General features: G+C 43.1%; 1 protein-coding gene across 3 annotated transcripts in view; it reads right to left on the bottom strand.

Moving 5' to 3' along the window:
- The window catches only part of zgc:154075 (uncharacterized protein LOC556929 homolog), a 265,051-nt gene that overhangs the window by 40,239 nt on the left and 207,946 nt on the right, over window positions 1-16,866 (bottom strand). For all 3 annotated transcript variants that reach the window (XM_041206701.1, XM_041206702.1, XM_041206703.1), the window contains one exon: window positions 2,025-2,189. In XM_041206701.1, the coding sequence (XP_041062635.1) occupies window positions 2,025-2,189 (165 nt within the window). The remainder of the gene's footprint in view (window positions 1-2,024; window positions 2,190-16,866) is intronic.

The raw sequence follows: 16,866 nt of genomic DNA, 5'->3' as shown, positions 1-16,866 counted from the left end.
TCAATTCTTTATCAATGTTGCTACTGTCCCTTTTATTCCATGAGCTATAACTTTGTTCACAAGTCTGTTGTGCAGCACTTTATCAATTATATCTTGGAGAGTTGTGGGGCTGGAGGAGGCTATGGAGATAGGGTGGGGTGAAGCCAAGGAGGGATTTGAAAACAAGGATGAGAGTTTTAAAATCAAGACCAGGAGCCAATGTGGATCAGTGAGCTCAGGGGCGATAGACAAGCAGGTCTTGGTGTGAGTTGAGACACAGGCAGCAGAGTTTTGGATGACCTCAAGTAAATGTAGTGTAGAATGCAGGAGACCAGCCAGAAGTGAATTGAAATAGTCAAGTCTGGAGTTAACAAAGACATGAATGAGAGTTTCAACAGTAGATAAGCTGAGACAGGGGAGAAGTCCAGAAGTGTTATGGAGGTCGAAATAGGCAGACAGTGATGGCTCACTTGCAAGTTTAAATGAAGCAAACAAGACAAACGTAGAAGCTACTGAGCTTTCAGTTCAGTACACTCCAGTGGGCATCAGCCACTCTCTGGTTCCACAGCCTAAACCCTAGCTTATTTTCTCCTCAAGCCCAGGGCTGCAGTTGGCAGTTGTTGTGGCCCTACTGCCATTCAGTGTCAGATCCGATAGCTGGGTCTGTATGATTCGGTACCAAAACCAGAGCATTTATCTTGAGAATTGGATAGGAATTCAGAAGAAAAAGTACAGAAAAAAATTAAACCATGGAGAAAATAGAAACATTTTAAATCAGAATGTGAGGTTATAACCCTGTGCTCAGCTACGACAGCCTGAATCAAAAAGATTAAACCAGCAAACACCAAGTCACTGTCCTAAAGCAGCTTTCCCTAGGATTAGCCTATTCGAAGGATTCTCTGAAAGGTCTGTGATTCATCAAGAAAGGGCAGAGAATTATTTTTGTAGACACTGTTTCTTTGTTTCAAATGTATTTTTCAAATTCTCTTCAAATTATTTGAACTTATAGTTCACACTCGGCTCCTTCTCCTTATCAGTACACTGAATATGCTAGCTGCGCACGTGTAGTTTCTGTGGGACAGCAGACCAGGTTTAGCTGTGATGCTTCAACTGTTGAGAAGCCTGTCAACACTCTCTGTGGAGGGCACCCACAGGATCATAATCCAGCTAGTCAGTGCCTTCAGGGATGTAGTCACTGAAATGGGAGAGAGGAAAGAAAGACTTGCAATTACATAGCAACTCATCAAGGAGAAAATTTGCACAGAATGAGTTACTTTGAAGTATAGGCAAAGTTGCTATGTAAGCAAATGCAAGAGATGGTCAACATACAGCAATGTCCCAAACAGTTCAAGTAACCTGCTTTTGATAGCTTTTGATAGCAAGAAATGTTGGCCAGGAAAACTCCCTGATCCTCCTCATGTAGTTTCAAGGGATCTTTAACATCAACTTCAACCACCAAAACCAGGTTCATTATAACAGTTCAGCTGAAAAATAGCATCTCCAACAACACAGCACTCCTCAGTACCATGCTGGACTGTCAACCTAGATTGCATGCTGTTGACCTAGGGTGGGGTTTGAACCCACGATGTTCTCACTCAAGAAGCAGGATTTCATGCACTGAACAAAACTAACACTTGATACAATTGGGCACAGATTTAAGATAATTGCAAATGGAGTAATGACAACATGAGGAAAACCCTTGTCATGCAGTGAGTGGTTAGGATCTGGAATGCACTGCCTGAGAGTGTGGTGCAGGCAAGGTCAACTGAGGCTTTCAAAATGGAATTGGGTCGTTATCTGAAAAGGAAATATTTGCAGGGCTACAGGGAAAAGGTAGGGGGTAACACTAGTTCAATTGCTCCCTCAGGGAGCGAGCACAGACATAACAGGCTGAATGGCCTCCTTCAGTGCTGTAACCATTCTATGATTCTATTCTACGGTGCAAGCATCATATTAAAATACAAAACTTGACATAGAGCAGTGATGCAGAATTAAATAAAAGAAAGAAACAGTAAAGAAACTTCAGCATTTTGTTTGATACATACAGCAATAGCCTGTATGAAGCTGTCCATTAGGTAGTAGTCAGCTCCTCCATGTGCTCCCAGGTGGGTTTTCTTCATTACCGAATAGTCCAAAGGGTATTCTGTCTTTGTCTTTGTAAGGAAATCGAAAACTGTCACTGGATCCTGGCCCTCGCTAGACAGTTCCCCCTACAACAACAAAGAGATAACGATGAGCTAATGCTTTTGCAATCTGCAGAGAATATATCTGAAAAATATTTAATACAAATCTGTGCTAAGCAGCTCCAGAGAAACATGGCAATCTCAGCTTTGATCCCTATTCTATGTCGAGTTAGTTGATCTTAAGCCTGGCAACTGTTGCAATACTCTGGTTAACCTCAGCCTGACTTGCAGACAGCCTGGGTTCCTACTCCTTATTGATATACAGTGACCCTTACTGGAAGGTATATGTGTAGGTATCGACTGAAGACAGGCAATGGATCAGCTTTGACGGTTTCCCAGTTGAATAGCCTCCTAACATTCACTACCGTGCCTCATGTGAAGAATGGCCACATGCAGAAGATGCTAGAGTGTAACCAATAGCCGCAGCAGTCTACCACAACATGAGATAGGGGAGAAGGGGAGAAAATTGGGGCTATAATGCAGTGCTTGTATGGGGCAGGCATTAAATTGTACCTTCATCATGCTGTCATCTTATTCGCTGGAATTATAACTACCTGAAGTTTGTTTCAGCACTGCTACTGTAGTGCAGGCAACTCACAATGTGAAATGAGTTGTGTGCAGTTTTCTACCCCTCCTCAAGGCACACACAACTTGTTGGGGTAAGAATCCATCAGCATTAATCATCGTCTAGCACCTTATCCATGTGGCTCTGTGTTAGGCTGGATGGTGGGTGCTAGCAGAGTATTCAATTGTAGGGTTGTAGACATCACAGCTGAACTGTTCTCACTGCTACACTGGCTCAGATCAGCGAATTCAACAGGCGCACAGGGATCAAACCAGCTATCTTTCTGATCTGTATGGTGTAGCTACTCACTTGATAAACTCTTTGAGAAATCATGGTTACGTGCATTGAAGTTTTACCTCCTGCCTTTGCAGCAGTGGTGCCTTTTGCTAAGCCTAACACTGTAGTTGCAGATGTGATAGGAATGAATGATATGTCAGGAACATGACGCAAATCTGAGCTTAGCTTCATTGATGATGAATGTTCAGCAATCACTTCAATAACTAGTTTTGCCAAACCATGACACAGGACAGGAAAAAATGGTTTCTATCATATTTTAAAACCAATTTGTCAATTTAATAAACAGAAAATATGAGAAGTGAGCACGCAGATTCCTGACACACCTTCCCGAAGGTAACACTTCACAGTGGAGGCTGCATTTCTTAAAGTGACTTACTTTAGGGTGCAGTACACCTGTTAGAAATTCTCAGCCGCTTGTCACACTCATCTGGCTGTGGCAGTGAGTAGATGGGCTGAACAGCAATACTAATAACAATTAACATTTCCATAGCACTCCTCAAATAAAGAAAAACATAGGGCACAGCACATGGGGGTGGAAGGGAAACCAAATAATTGACAATAATTTATAAGTTTTATTTTAGCTTCAAGACTGAACCCATTGAATGAAGGTGACATTAGTAAGGCAATATTGGCCGTCTATTCATTAATAATTATTAGGTTTTATTTTTCTGCCCATTCTTCACACCTTCCTTCCCCTGCACCACTCCCCCCAACCCCCATTAACCTTCCTCATTTGATGATGTTAACATTTTCCTGATCTGTGGTTCTGTTCTAACGAGGATTCCTGTGGTAACTCAGCCAAGTGGTCAATCTTCATGCGCAAGGCTAGAGAGTGAGTTTTGACAGAGTATTCAGCTATTGGAAACATCAAACCCAAACTTGTCCTAATCCAACACAGACATTCACACACATTCTGCAGCAACAGGTATTGATTGGCTAGGGATCAGAATTAGAAATAAAAACATGAAATGGGGACATGCCTACACCACATGGACTGCAGCAGTTCAAGGAGGCAGCTCACCAACACCTTCGCAAGGGCAACTAGGGATGGGCAATAAATGCTGGCCCAGCCAGCGAAGCCCACATCCCGTGAATGAATATTAAAAAAAACGTGGCGTAAAGAGGGGCAAAAATGGCAGCTCAACATCCCTGGATATAGAGTTTTCAGACAAGATAGAGAGGGGGGATAAAAAAGGTGGGGTTGTAGCATTATTGGTTAAGGAATCAATTGCAGCTGTGGGGAGGGATGATTTACTAAATGAATCATCAAATGAGACTACATGAGTTGAGCTCAGAAATAAAAACGAGGTAGCCACACTGTTAGGAGTATACTATAGATACCCAAGTAGTGAGAGGAAGATAGAAGAGCTGACGCTGGGTCAAAACCCTGGAACTCCCTCCCTAACAGCACTGTGGGTGTACCTACACCGCAAGGGCTGAAGCAGTTCAAGAAGGCAGCTCACCACTACATTCTCGGGGCAATTAGGGATGGGCAATAAATGCTGGCCTAGCCAGCAACACCCCACACCCCATGAATGAATAAAAACATTTTCTGAGTGCAAAAACAATAGGGCTATAATAGTTGGGGAGTTCAAATACCCTAATATCAGCTGGGATACGAACAGTGTAATAGGCACAGAGGGCACAAAATTCTTCAACTGCATTCAAGAGAACTTATTTAGCCAGCACGTAACAAGCCCAATGAGAGGGGGCGCAATTCTAGATTTAGTCTTAGGAAATGAAGGAGGGCAAGTGGATGAAGTAGTAGTGGGTGACCGTTTTGGAGATAGTGATCATAAGATAGTTAGATTTAGCATCATTATGGAAAAGGACAAAGACAGGAGTAAAAGTTCTAAATTGGGGGAAGACAACTTTTACAAAGCTGAGGAGTGATCTGGTGAAAGTGGATTCATTACACCTGCTTGAAGGAAAGTCAGTGACAAATCAGTGGGAGGCATTCAGAAGTGAGATTCAACGGGCAGTGTAGACATGTCCCTGCAAAGAAAAAGGGCAATGCTGCCAAATCTAGAGCCCCCTGGTTATTCAGAAGCATACAGTGCAAGATAAAACAGAAAAAAAAGCTTATGACAATCACAAAAACTTCATACTGTAGAAAGCCTAGAGGAGTATAGAAAGTACAGGAGTGAAGTAAAAAAGGAAATTAGGAAAGCAAAGAGAGGACATGAAAAAATATTGGTAGGTAAAATCAAGGAAAACCCAGTGATGTTTTATCAATACATTAAGAGCAAGAGGATAACCAAGGAAAGGGTAGGGCCTATCAGAGATGTACAAAGTAACTTATACGTGGATGCAGAAGATGTAGGCAGGGTTCCTGAGTACTTTGTGTCTGTCTTCAAAAAGGAGAGGGATGATGCAGACATTCTAGTTAAAGAGGAGGATTATGAAATATTAGATACTATAAGCATAATGAGAGAGGAAGTACTTGAGGGACTATCATCCTGGAAGATGGATAAATCACCAGGACGGGATGGATTGTATCCCAGACTGTTAAGAAGAAGCCAGGGAGGAAATAGCTGATGCGCTGAGCATCCTCACTAGACACTTGCAAAGCACCAGAGGATTGGAGGTCTGTGAACATTGTGCCATTATTTAAAAAGGGTGCAAGGGTTAGGCCAAATAATTGTCGGCTGGTCGATCTGTCTTCGGTGGTGGGTAAATTATTAAAATCAATTCTGAGAGACAGGATAAACTGTCACTTAGAAAGGAACGAAATAATCAGGGAAAGTCAGCATGGCTTTGTTAGGGAAGATTGTGTCTTACTAATTTAATCAAATTTTTTGAGGAAGTAACAAGGAGGATTGATGAGGGTAGTGCAGTGGATGTTGTCTGCATGGATTTTAGTAAAGCAATTGACAAGAGCCCTCATGGCAGACTGGTCAGAAAACTAAAAGCCCATGAATACAGGGAATTGTGACGAGTTGGATCTGAAATTGGCTCAGTGACAGGAAACAAAGAGTAATGGTGGATGGATGTTTTTGCGAGTGGAAAGTGGTTTCCAGTGGCATTCCACAGAGCTCAGTGTTGCGTCTCTTGCTGTTTGTCATAGATATTAATGATTTGGACTTAAATGTGGGAGGCATGATTGGGAAATTTTCAGATGAGACAAAAATTGGCCGTGTAGTTAATTGTGAAGAGAATTGCTGTCGACTCCGGAATGATATCAATGGTTTGATTGAATGGACAGAAAAATGGCAAATGGAATTCAAACCAGAAAAGTGTGAGGTAGTGCATTTGGTGAGGGAAAACAAAGCTAGGGAATACAAAGTAATTGGGAGAATATTGAGGGGGTGGAGGAAGTGAGAGACCTTGGTATGCATGTCTACAGGTCCCTGAAGGTGGCAGGGCAGATGAATATGGTGGTAAAGAGATATGGAATGCTTTCCTTTATTAGATAAGGTACAGAATACAAAAGCAGGGATGTAATGCTGGAATTGTATAAAACATTGGTTAGGCCACAACTAGAATGTTGTATGCAGTGCTGGTTGCCACATTACATGGAGAGGTTTCAGAGGAGATTTACAAGAATGTTTCCCGGACTTGAAAACTGCAGCTATGAGGAAATATTGGATGGCCAGGGTTCTTTCCTTTAGAACAGAGGAAGCTGAGGGGGATTTAATTGAGTTGTATAAGATTATGAGGGCCTAGATAAAATAGATAAGAAACTCCTGTTTCCCCTAGTGGAGAGGCAATTACCAGGGGGCACAGATTTAAGGTGGTTGGTAGAAAGATTAGAGGGGGCATAAGGAAAACTTCTTCAACCAGAGGGTGGTGGGTGTTTGGAATTCACTGCCTGGTTTGGTGGTGGAGGCAGAAACCCTCAACTCATTTAAAAGTTACCTGGATCTGCACCTGAAGTGCTGTAACCTGCAAGGCCAAGGATCAGGTGGGATTAGAATGGGCAGCTAGTTTTTATATTTTTTTTGGCTGGCGCAGACACGATGGGCTGAATGGCCTCTTCCTGTGCTGTAATGTTTCCATGGTTTCAATGAATCAGAAAATGGAACCTGTAGTCATTTTTGTCTCTCTAGCTGAGGGACACTGAGGTCCTATACCTCTCTCCTTTTTTTGCCTTTATTCTTTCATGGGATGTGGGCATCACTGGCAAGGCCAGCATTTGCTGCTCAATCCTAATTGCCCTTGAACTGAGTGGCTTAGTAGGCTATTTTAGAGGGCAGTTAAGAGTCAACTGCTGTGGGTCTGGAGGCACATGTTGGCCAGGCCAGGTAAGGATGGCAGATATCCTTCCTCAAAGGACGTTAGTGAACCAGATAGGTTTTTACAATTATAGTTTCATGGTCACCTTTACTGAGACAAGCTTTACATTCCAGATTTATTAATTGAATTCAAATGCCCCCAGCTGCCATGGTACGATTTGAACCTATGTCCCCAGGGCATTAACCTGGACCTCTGGATTACTAGTTCAATGACATTACCACTGCGCCACCGTCTCCCACAATGGTCTCCTGGTTGAGACCAGCTAATTATTTTTTATATTCTTTCACAGGGCATGGATGTCACTGGCTAGGCCAGCAATTTTTAAAATTATTGCCCATCCCTAAATGCCCTTGTGATGAAAAGCAGATTAAAGCCATGAATTACTTACAGGGATATTGAACTTTTTAAGGAAGGCCTGTGTGTTTTTTAAAAGAAACACAAGCAAGGACACAGAACAAAAGATGGCTGATAATATAAAGTGACCACTTTCTGGAAAATACCTATGTGGATTATAGTTTACCGACTGGTCCTGAGAAGACATGGAATGTTGCATCTGAAAAGGTGTCATGGCCTTCTTCAAGCACAGACACTTAAAAGGGAAATAGATAAGATGCAAAAGACTGAACTTTAATCTCCTGTGGTTGCGGAGACAAAAGACTGATTTGCACGTCTCAGCAGTCACTCAAAAATCCATCTCCTGTTGATTTATATCTCAGAATGTGAGAATAATTCTGAGATGGATGCAGGACATGAGTACTTCCCCTCCTGGAATAAACAGGAAAAAATGGGTTAAAAAGCTAGCTGCAGACCAGTGTGCTGTGTGTATGTCAGCAAGGAGAAAAAGCAGCTTCCCCTGCAGTTTGCAGGCAAAGTCTCTCTCCTTCTCTCTCTCTGTTGCTGGAGGCAAGGCTCAGCAGGAGCCAAAATCAAAAAGAAATAGGACAGCCTCTTCAACTACCCTGCAGAGCTAAATGTCTCCAACTAACTGTGAATCTGCCAAGGTCAGCTCTACCAGAATCTCCCAACTTAACGACTGCAATATACCACCATTTACACCTCACAGACAACCAAAGGACTGATTTGTATATATTTTTTAACTTTCATTTGGACTCTTAGCTTCTCATTTCTGATACGTGTGCGTGTGTGTGTTGCATTTTAATTATTTTTCTCAAGTTTTAGTAACCAATAAACTCACTCTGCCTTTGACTCAAGAAAACCTGGTTAAATTGGCTCTTTAACAAAAGTAAATACATTTGGACTGAGAAAAAGTATTCATGGGGAATTTAACAAATTGGGGGCCATATCCGAGTACCAGTCGTGACAATTGTGAGCCATGTTCCTGAACTGCTGCCGTCCATGTGGTGTAGGAATGCCCGCAGTACTGTTAGGGAGGGGGTTCCAGAATTTTGACCCAGTGACAGTGAAGGAACAGTGATATTGCTCCAAGTCAAGATGGTGTGTGGCTTGGAGGGAAATATGCAGGTGACGGTGTTCCCATCCATCTGCTACCTTTGTACTTCTAGATGATAGTGGTCGTGTGTTTGGAAGGTGCTGTCGAAGGAGCCTTGGTGAGTTTCTGCAGTGCATTTTGGAGATGGTACAACACAGCTGCCACTGTGCTTCAGTGGTAGAGGGAGTGGATGTTGAAGTTGGTGGATGTGATGCCAATTAAGCAGGCTGCTTTGTCCTGGATGGCGTTGAGTTGCTTGAATGTTGTGGGAGCTGCACTCATTCAGGCAAGGGGAGAGTATTCCATCACACTCCTGATCTGTGCCTTGTAAATGGTAGACAGGTTTTGGGGAGTCAGGATGTGACTTACTCTCCGCAGAATTCCCAGCCCCTAATCTGCTCTTGTAGCCACAGTATTTATATGGCTGGTCTAGTTCAATTTCTGGTCAATGGTAACCTCCAGGATTTTGATAATGGGGGATTCAGTCTTCGTAATGCCATTGAATGTCATGGGAAGATGGTTGGATTCTCTCTGGCTGGCGATGATCATTGCCTGGCACCTGTTATGAATGCTACTTGCCACTTATGAGCCCAACCCTGAATGTTGTCCAGTCTTGCTGCATATGGCATGGACTGCTTCAGTATCTGAGTCGTGAATGGTGCTGAACATTGTGCAATTCAGAACCTAAAGGGCTTCCAGTCTGGGAATTCCCTGATATGTAAACCACTGGATCAACCTTCTTAATTGCAAAGACAGCCCAATTATATATCTTTAAAATCATAATAAAAATACTTGCTGAGTGTCAGGGAGGTATTCATGCACTTAAACATTGTGGATAAATTTGTTGCTGTTCACAAAGACACTTTCAGCAGGGATAGTGATCAGGGGTGGCCTGTCCCTCACTAGCTCATACTTTCAACAGCAATAGGACGCCACAATTGAAAATGTAGTGACTGTCTAAATAGCAGCATCTCAAGATAAGGTTAGAAAGAATGAAAACAATTAGAACTGCTGTCCATCAGAGACACCATCTGAAAGCACAAGGTGAAGACAGCACATATCAGAAATCAGGCATGGGCACAATTTTCTAAATCTTTTTTTAAATGGACAGAAAGCTATGTGAAGTGTGCACTTTAATTTCCAATATGGGCAGGCAAGGCTTCCCACTCAAAGTGTGAATTCAGAAAATGGATCCTACTAATATCAACGTTCACTCTTTAAAAAACCTCCGACAAAGTCATTTCCACTTTTTAAGGGGGCTGAAAGCAGAGTGCGAGGAGTTGTACTCTATCTAACTTGTGCTGAAAATGTCCTGGGAGTGTTTGATAGGGACAGTGTAGAGGGAGTTGTTCTCTGTACCTAACTCCGTGCTGTACCTGCCCTGGGAGTGTTTGATGGGACAGTGTAGAGGGAGCTTTACTCTGTACCTAACCCCGTGCTATACCTGTCCTGGGAGAGTTTGATGGGGACAGTGTAGAGGGAGCTGTTCTCTGTTTCTAATCCCGTGCTGTACCTGTCCTGGGAGTGTTCGATGGGACAGTGTAGAGGGAGCTGTTCTCTGCATCTAACCCCGTGCTGTACCTGTCCTGGGAGTGTTTGATGGGACAGTGTGGAGGGAGCTTTACTCTGTAGCTAACTCCGTGCTGTACCTGTCCTGGGAGTGTTTGATGGGGACAGTGTAGAGGGAGCTTTACTCTGTACCTAACTCCGTGCTGTACCTGGCCTGGGAGTGTTTGATGGGACAGTGTAGAGGGAGCTGTTCTCTGTATCTAATACCTGCCCTGGTGGTTCCTGGTGCTGGAACCTGTTGCCCAAATTGGCAGGTGTTCTCTTCCCAATCAAACATTCCTTACCACCCTGCACTTCTCAAAATTCTCCCAAAAGATAAATTCACAAGGTCTACTTTTTATTTATTTATTTGGATCAAGCTGCTTAGACTCATACGTATTAACTTAGAAAGTGATGCACTGTTATTAGTTGCATTTTTCTAACCTGCTACATCTCGTCTTCTATGCTAAAGCTTTCTGCTGATGCTGGATTTCTTTATTTTCTTGGTTTCTTATTGTCCAAATAGCTGATTTGCATTTAGTCAGCTTCCAGCACAGCTTAAGCACAGATAAACTCCCTGAAGCGCCATCTGCTCCAAGCCTGGCTCCACATCACAATAACAAGTGCCTCCTCATTCCCTCTTGGGACACATTTCCATTAATTTCTAATGGGGAAGATGATACCGAGGCAGATATTTCCCTTTGAGCCGTCGGCTGCTTCAGCACATTGTGATCGGATCCCAGGAGAGCAATGCTACAACAGTGACAGCGCCAGTTTACGTTATAATTCAGAGTGGCCTAAAATGGAGACCGTCACACACACACTGTACACAAGGGAGGAAGTGTGGCACATAGCTGACAGGATGTATACTCTGCTGTTCCACAGCAAGGGGCACGGAAAAGTGTAACACAAGTCAGTAAAATAACCCACTCTTTTGCCTGTTTTATGAATTGTGCAGTATTTAATTTGGAAGCAAAGTTAGTTTTGCACAACTGTATGAAAATAAGAAATAATGCCATGATAGAGACACACAGATATGTGAAGCCAATTCAGGCATCTAGTGGGCAAGGACAGTGATCCCATCACGGTGATAGAACTACATGTCTGCCACAGAAATGGTTAACAGTAAAATTGTCCTCTTGAAAATTTCAGCATTCAGCCACCACCAGTGCCACCCTCATTCATCCAGACAAATCTACACATGTAAGCAGATGCAGACACACATGCAACTATTCACCCAAACAAGTGTAAGAAGGCAAGAACACAGACATAAATGAAACCAATGTTTGCTCCATGAATTTTTGGGGTCTTTGCTGGTCCCCACAGATGCCATCATGACCATCAACTGGGAACTGGAAATCAACATCCTGATGAAGCTGCTTCACCGTACTGTGTAGCCATAGAGCGCAGTCTGAACCCTGATGAACTATGACCCCTGTCAATCCTGTGACCCCTGTCCAGAAATGTTTATCTGGATTTCAGATGAGGTTTGGATTGGGCTTGACTGAAATTTTGGAAGAAAGGTTCACATTTATCGAGTGCCTTTCACAACCTCAGGTCATGAAGTCTCCCAGAATTAAATGGCCTGCCAACAGTCACTACCTGGACTCGTTGCTGAAGAATGATGACTTGGAGACACTGAAGGATGCTCAGCACATGTGGAACCAAACCCCAGTAAGAATCAGCACCTTGACCGCAGGAGATGGGAAAATATAGCTAAAATCATTTGGCATTGTAAGTGTTAACGTTGTAGCCACAATCAGTAAAAAAGCTCACTGGCTGTAACCATGCAAGTAAAGCTATCATTGTCTTAGGAGCACAATATCAGAACTATTTCAGATGCAGTGATGGACAAACACTATATTGAGACAACTCAGCTGTTTGCTCTATTTATAGTATTTTGTATTTAGAAATGAAATTTTGGGAAACAATCGTGCTGTCAGGAAAGCACACCCCATACAGTCTTCAGCCTGATCTGTCAGTTGAGCCAAGAACACTCTTCCTTTGTTGTTTTAATAACAGAAACATTCATCACAAACAACTGTGTTTCTGGCAAGAGGAAAGAGTTGGCTCCTTACGAGATGTCAGCCAGTTTTCAAATGTTGCTCACACAATCCTAATTTCATTTAATTATTTTTCCCGTTAATTTGTTCCATGCCCTCCACTCCTGGGCTGGATTTTTCTCTTTGCGCCGATCTTCCACCTCTGACCCTCGACCTTCTTATAATCAAATGCCGTAACACTAAACCTTCTGTAACCCCAAACCCTCAGAGTAGAACTTCCACCTGCCCCCGACCCGCCCATAACCTGACCCATCAGGGTCGGGTGCAGCCCACCCTCCCGGTTATGGGGAGATGTTGGTTTAGTGGTCACTGAGCTAGTAATCCAGAGGCCAAGACTAATGCCCTAGGGACATGGGTTCAAGTCCCACCAAGGCAGCTGGTGGAATTTTAATTCAATTAATAAATCTGGAATATAAAGCTAGTCACAGTAATGGTGACCATGAAACTGTCATTGATTGCTGTAAAAGCCCACCTGGTTCACTAATGTCCTTTAGGGAAGGAAATCTGCCATCCTTACCTGGCCTGGCCTAAGTGACTCTAAACCCACAGCAATGTGATTGACTTAACTGCCCTCTGAAATGGCCTCACAAGCCACTCAGTTCAAGGACAATTAGGAATGGGCAACAAATGCCAGCCTTGTCAGCAACACCCACGTCCCATGAAGGAATTTTAAAAACCCTCCCATAACCTGGAGACCCATCAGGATGTGAATTGAGCCTGGCAACCCCCAGTAATCCAGGCACATTTTCTTCAGTCGAAGAGCATTATTCACTTATGTTGCGCCCCCAGTAGGATTACCACCTCTAGGAGGGAGCAAGTGCTGCTGCAGCATCCAAAAAGGTGGCAAGGAATCTTAAAGAGGCAGAAGAGCCTGATGATGGCAGGAGCTCCAGTTGTGTAGGATTTAACAGGTACTAGGCCCTCCAAAGGTAAGTGCATGGGACCAAGATTGGAAAGGGGTGGGAGTCACCATCTACTAGGTCCTCTTCTTTCACCTGTGGGCATGAGAGTAATTAGAACCGCTACCTTTGGCATACCACCTGGCACATCTGAAGAACAATGATGACAGAAGCAAGAAGAAAATGGACTGAGGACTCTAGCTGGCATTTGCACGTGGTGGTCAGGAAGGGGTGGTGATCCCAGCAAAAGAAAATTTAACCGGGGGCAGAATGCAGCAGGAAGAAATACATCTTGTTCAGATCCAATGTCTGTTCTTCAGCATGTTGCCCAAATAGTCACACTTCAGATCTGGAGAGCCCCAACACGAAGTGCTAGCAGGCTGTTCAACTGTGGAGTGCATCATTGCTGAGGATGATCTAGCTTTTGACAATTTCCACTGTGCACTTCCAGCTTATGTCACTGGTAACAATCAGGAGCAGGAACATTATCTGACTTATCCCCTGCTTAATTCAGGGCACAGAAGCCAACCCGTACTGCCACTCACACTAAGTTCAACTAACTCAACATGGAATAGGACTGGAAGTTAGGTTTTCCAAATGCTTATGCTTCATCTATTCACTAGATAAACACATAGAAACATCACAGAGTGATCTTTATAATACATCACAATTAAGGACTCACTGTTCCACGCAGTCATTTTCCAACTACTTATCCCTTTGTTCCTCCTGCATAAATAGGATAGATTCAGCAGCAAGAGACTGCCACAATTACAGAGCTGCTTCTACCAGTAGCAGTTTCATAATACAATGCGGTAAAAACAACACTCCAGAGGTGCTAAAGGCTGGCCCTGAGGGTTCCTGTCAATTCTCTAAGCCCATAGGTCACATCATACTCCCATTTATAAAGAAAGATAATGAGTTCTAATCTAGAACACTTGGATCAATATTTCTCTGTAAATACTGGCAGTGGGGGTCAGATGTAACCAATTCAAAGCATCATTCGCTGCATGAGATGGCTCGTGACTTTCCCTCTGCTTTCTGCTGAAGCTGCTTTATACTGGCCCACTAGGAGATGCCCAAGAGCTTAAAGTAGTTCCTGGAGCCACATTTTAAAGTTAGCAAATGTGACTGAAGAATATACGTGCTAAACGGCATCAGGTTATCTACTAATTTTCTAAGAAAATCTGTAACTGCTCCCACAAATCTTTCTCATTCTCTCAGTGACATCAACACGCCGTTACACAAATATATTCAACAGACGAAATAAGACACTAAATTCAAACCTAATGATCTTTAACTCTGATTTTTTAAGAGGCTGCTATGTTGAAACTCATTCTACCCTGCCCTCCTGATGGCACTGACAGAAATATGATTATAGGACAAACTATCAATGAAGTTTTATATGAAGCTCCCAGCTTCAAAACATTCCGCCAAAGGCAACCTACCGATGTACTGCCCCACCAAGTGGTAAGATGGAGGGTTTGCAATTTTTTAATTGAGCAATTGATCAGGCTGCTTTTTCTAACTCTTCCAGGGACACTTAATAATCAAGGTAGGTAACAAACCCTGAATCCATGTGTATGTCTACCAACAATTTTCGATTCAAGTCTTGGAGTTTCCTCATCAACTATATGATAGGGATCCACTTTCAGCAGGATGGAAGGAACTGCATGGGACACTTTGTGCCATGTCAGCCACTTTGATGTTCCAGATTTCCAAGTCCAGTGCCATATACCAGTATTGCTTGTCACCAACAAGTAAATTCAGGTTCTCATGTGGGGGACATTGGCTAAAAAGCACCACTGTTGAGCTAACACCCCCTACATGGGTTCTCAGTAACACTATAAACCAGGGGTCATTCAATCCACTGTGCCTGTGCCAGCACACTGAAAGTGCTATACCCCTTTCTGCAAACCCTTAAAAAATTTTTCAACAACACCACCTTGCATTTATATAGCACCTTCCATGTTAAAAAAAAATCCCAAGGACCTTCACAGAGGTGCAATCAGACAAAAATAGAAACTGAGCTGAAGATGGTGATATTTAAAAGGATGATCAAAACCATGGTAAAGGAGATGGGTTTTAAGGAGGGTTTTGAATGGAGAGAATCTGCTGGAGGGGCAGAAGGATTTAGGTAGCCATTCATGCGCAGGGACCTTAATGACTGAAGGCAAAGAAGCATGCAAAAGAGTTGAAGGCTGGGTGTAGTTTTGGGGAGGGGGGTTTTGAGTTGGAGTAAGTTACAGAAGGAGGAAGGAGCATGTCCATGAAGGGATGGATGTAAACATGAGGATGGACATTTTAAATTGAAAGCATTAGGGAAAAAAGAAAGATTTGCATCTTTCATGACCTCAGGATATCCCAAAGTACCTTACAGCCAATGAAGTACTTCTGAAGTACAGTCACTGTTGTAATATAGGGAATGCAGCAGCTAATTTGCACACAAGCTCCCAGAACAGCAATGTGAGAATGGTCTGATAATCTGTTCTAGTGGTGTTGATCAAAGGATAAATAATGGCCTGGAAATTGGGGATAACTTCTCTGATCTTCTTTGAAATAATACCGTGGGATCTTTTACGTCCACCTGAGAGAGCAGACAGGGCAGTTTAATGTTTCATCTGAAAGATGGAAACTGGGAAACTAGGAGCCAGGGTAGATTAACACAGATGGAAATGGTGGATAAACGCAACTTGAAGATAAAAAAAACTGCCAGCAGAGTTTTGGATGGCCTTAAATTTATGGAAGATTAAGGATGGGATATTAGCCAACAGCATATTGGAATAGTCAGAGATAACAAAGACATGGATGAGAATTTCAACAGCAGGTGGTTTGTGGTAGGAGTAAAGGCAAGCAATGTAACAGAGATGGAACTGGGCAGTCTTTATGATGGAGAGGATTAGGGTTCAGAAAGTCAGCTCGAGGTCAAATTGGTTCTGGACAATATGGTTCAACCTATGGTACTGGTTGAGAAAGGGACTAGAATCTGTGGCATAGGGTATGGAGTATGTTGCAGGGGTTGTTTAGCTGAAGGACACTGCAGCTTATTCAAAACTGGATGCTTTGGCAAGCAATCTGACAGCACCTGGGCAGTAAAGGGGTTGAGGGAGGTGCAACAAAGGTACAGCTGGATGCTGTTGGCAAACAAGTTGAAACTGACTCCATGCCTTCTGAGGGTCCCACCAAAGCATATAAATTAAAAAGAAAGAGTTAGTGATATATCCTTTGGGGGACTTCAGATGTAACTGGAAGAGTAGCTGGAGATACACTGGCTACGAATAGTTAGTCCCATTGAGCTACACAAAGCAATGGATGTGGCCCATTGTGTCAAAGGCTGTAGAAAGGTCAAATTGGAATAATGTACCATTGACACAGTCACAGAGAATGAAACTTGTGATTCTGATGAGGATTGCGTGCTGTGGCAGGGGTGGGAATCTGATTGGAGAAATTCAAAGATGCCATTGTAGGAAAGGTGATCACAGATTGAGGAGACAACAATGTTCTCAAGGACTTTGGAGAGAAAAGGGAGTTTGGAGATGGGTCGATACTTTACGAGGGCATTGTGATCTAGAGCCTTTATTGAATTGGGGTGTGGGTTGATGACGACAGCTGTTTTGAAAGGCAGGGGGCCATTATGTGAGGAATGGTA

Source organism: Carcharodon carcharias, chromosome 15 (assembly GCF_017639515.1).
Source record: "Carcharodon carcharias isolate sCarCar2 chromosome 15, sCarCar2.pri, whole genome shotgun sequence".
Taxonomy (NCBI): domain Eukaryota; kingdom Metazoa; phylum Chordata; class Chondrichthyes; order Lamniformes; family Lamnidae; genus Carcharodon; species Carcharodon carcharias.
Note: the sequence above shows the minus strand (reverse complement) of the source record. Positions and strands in the feature narration are given on the sequence as shown.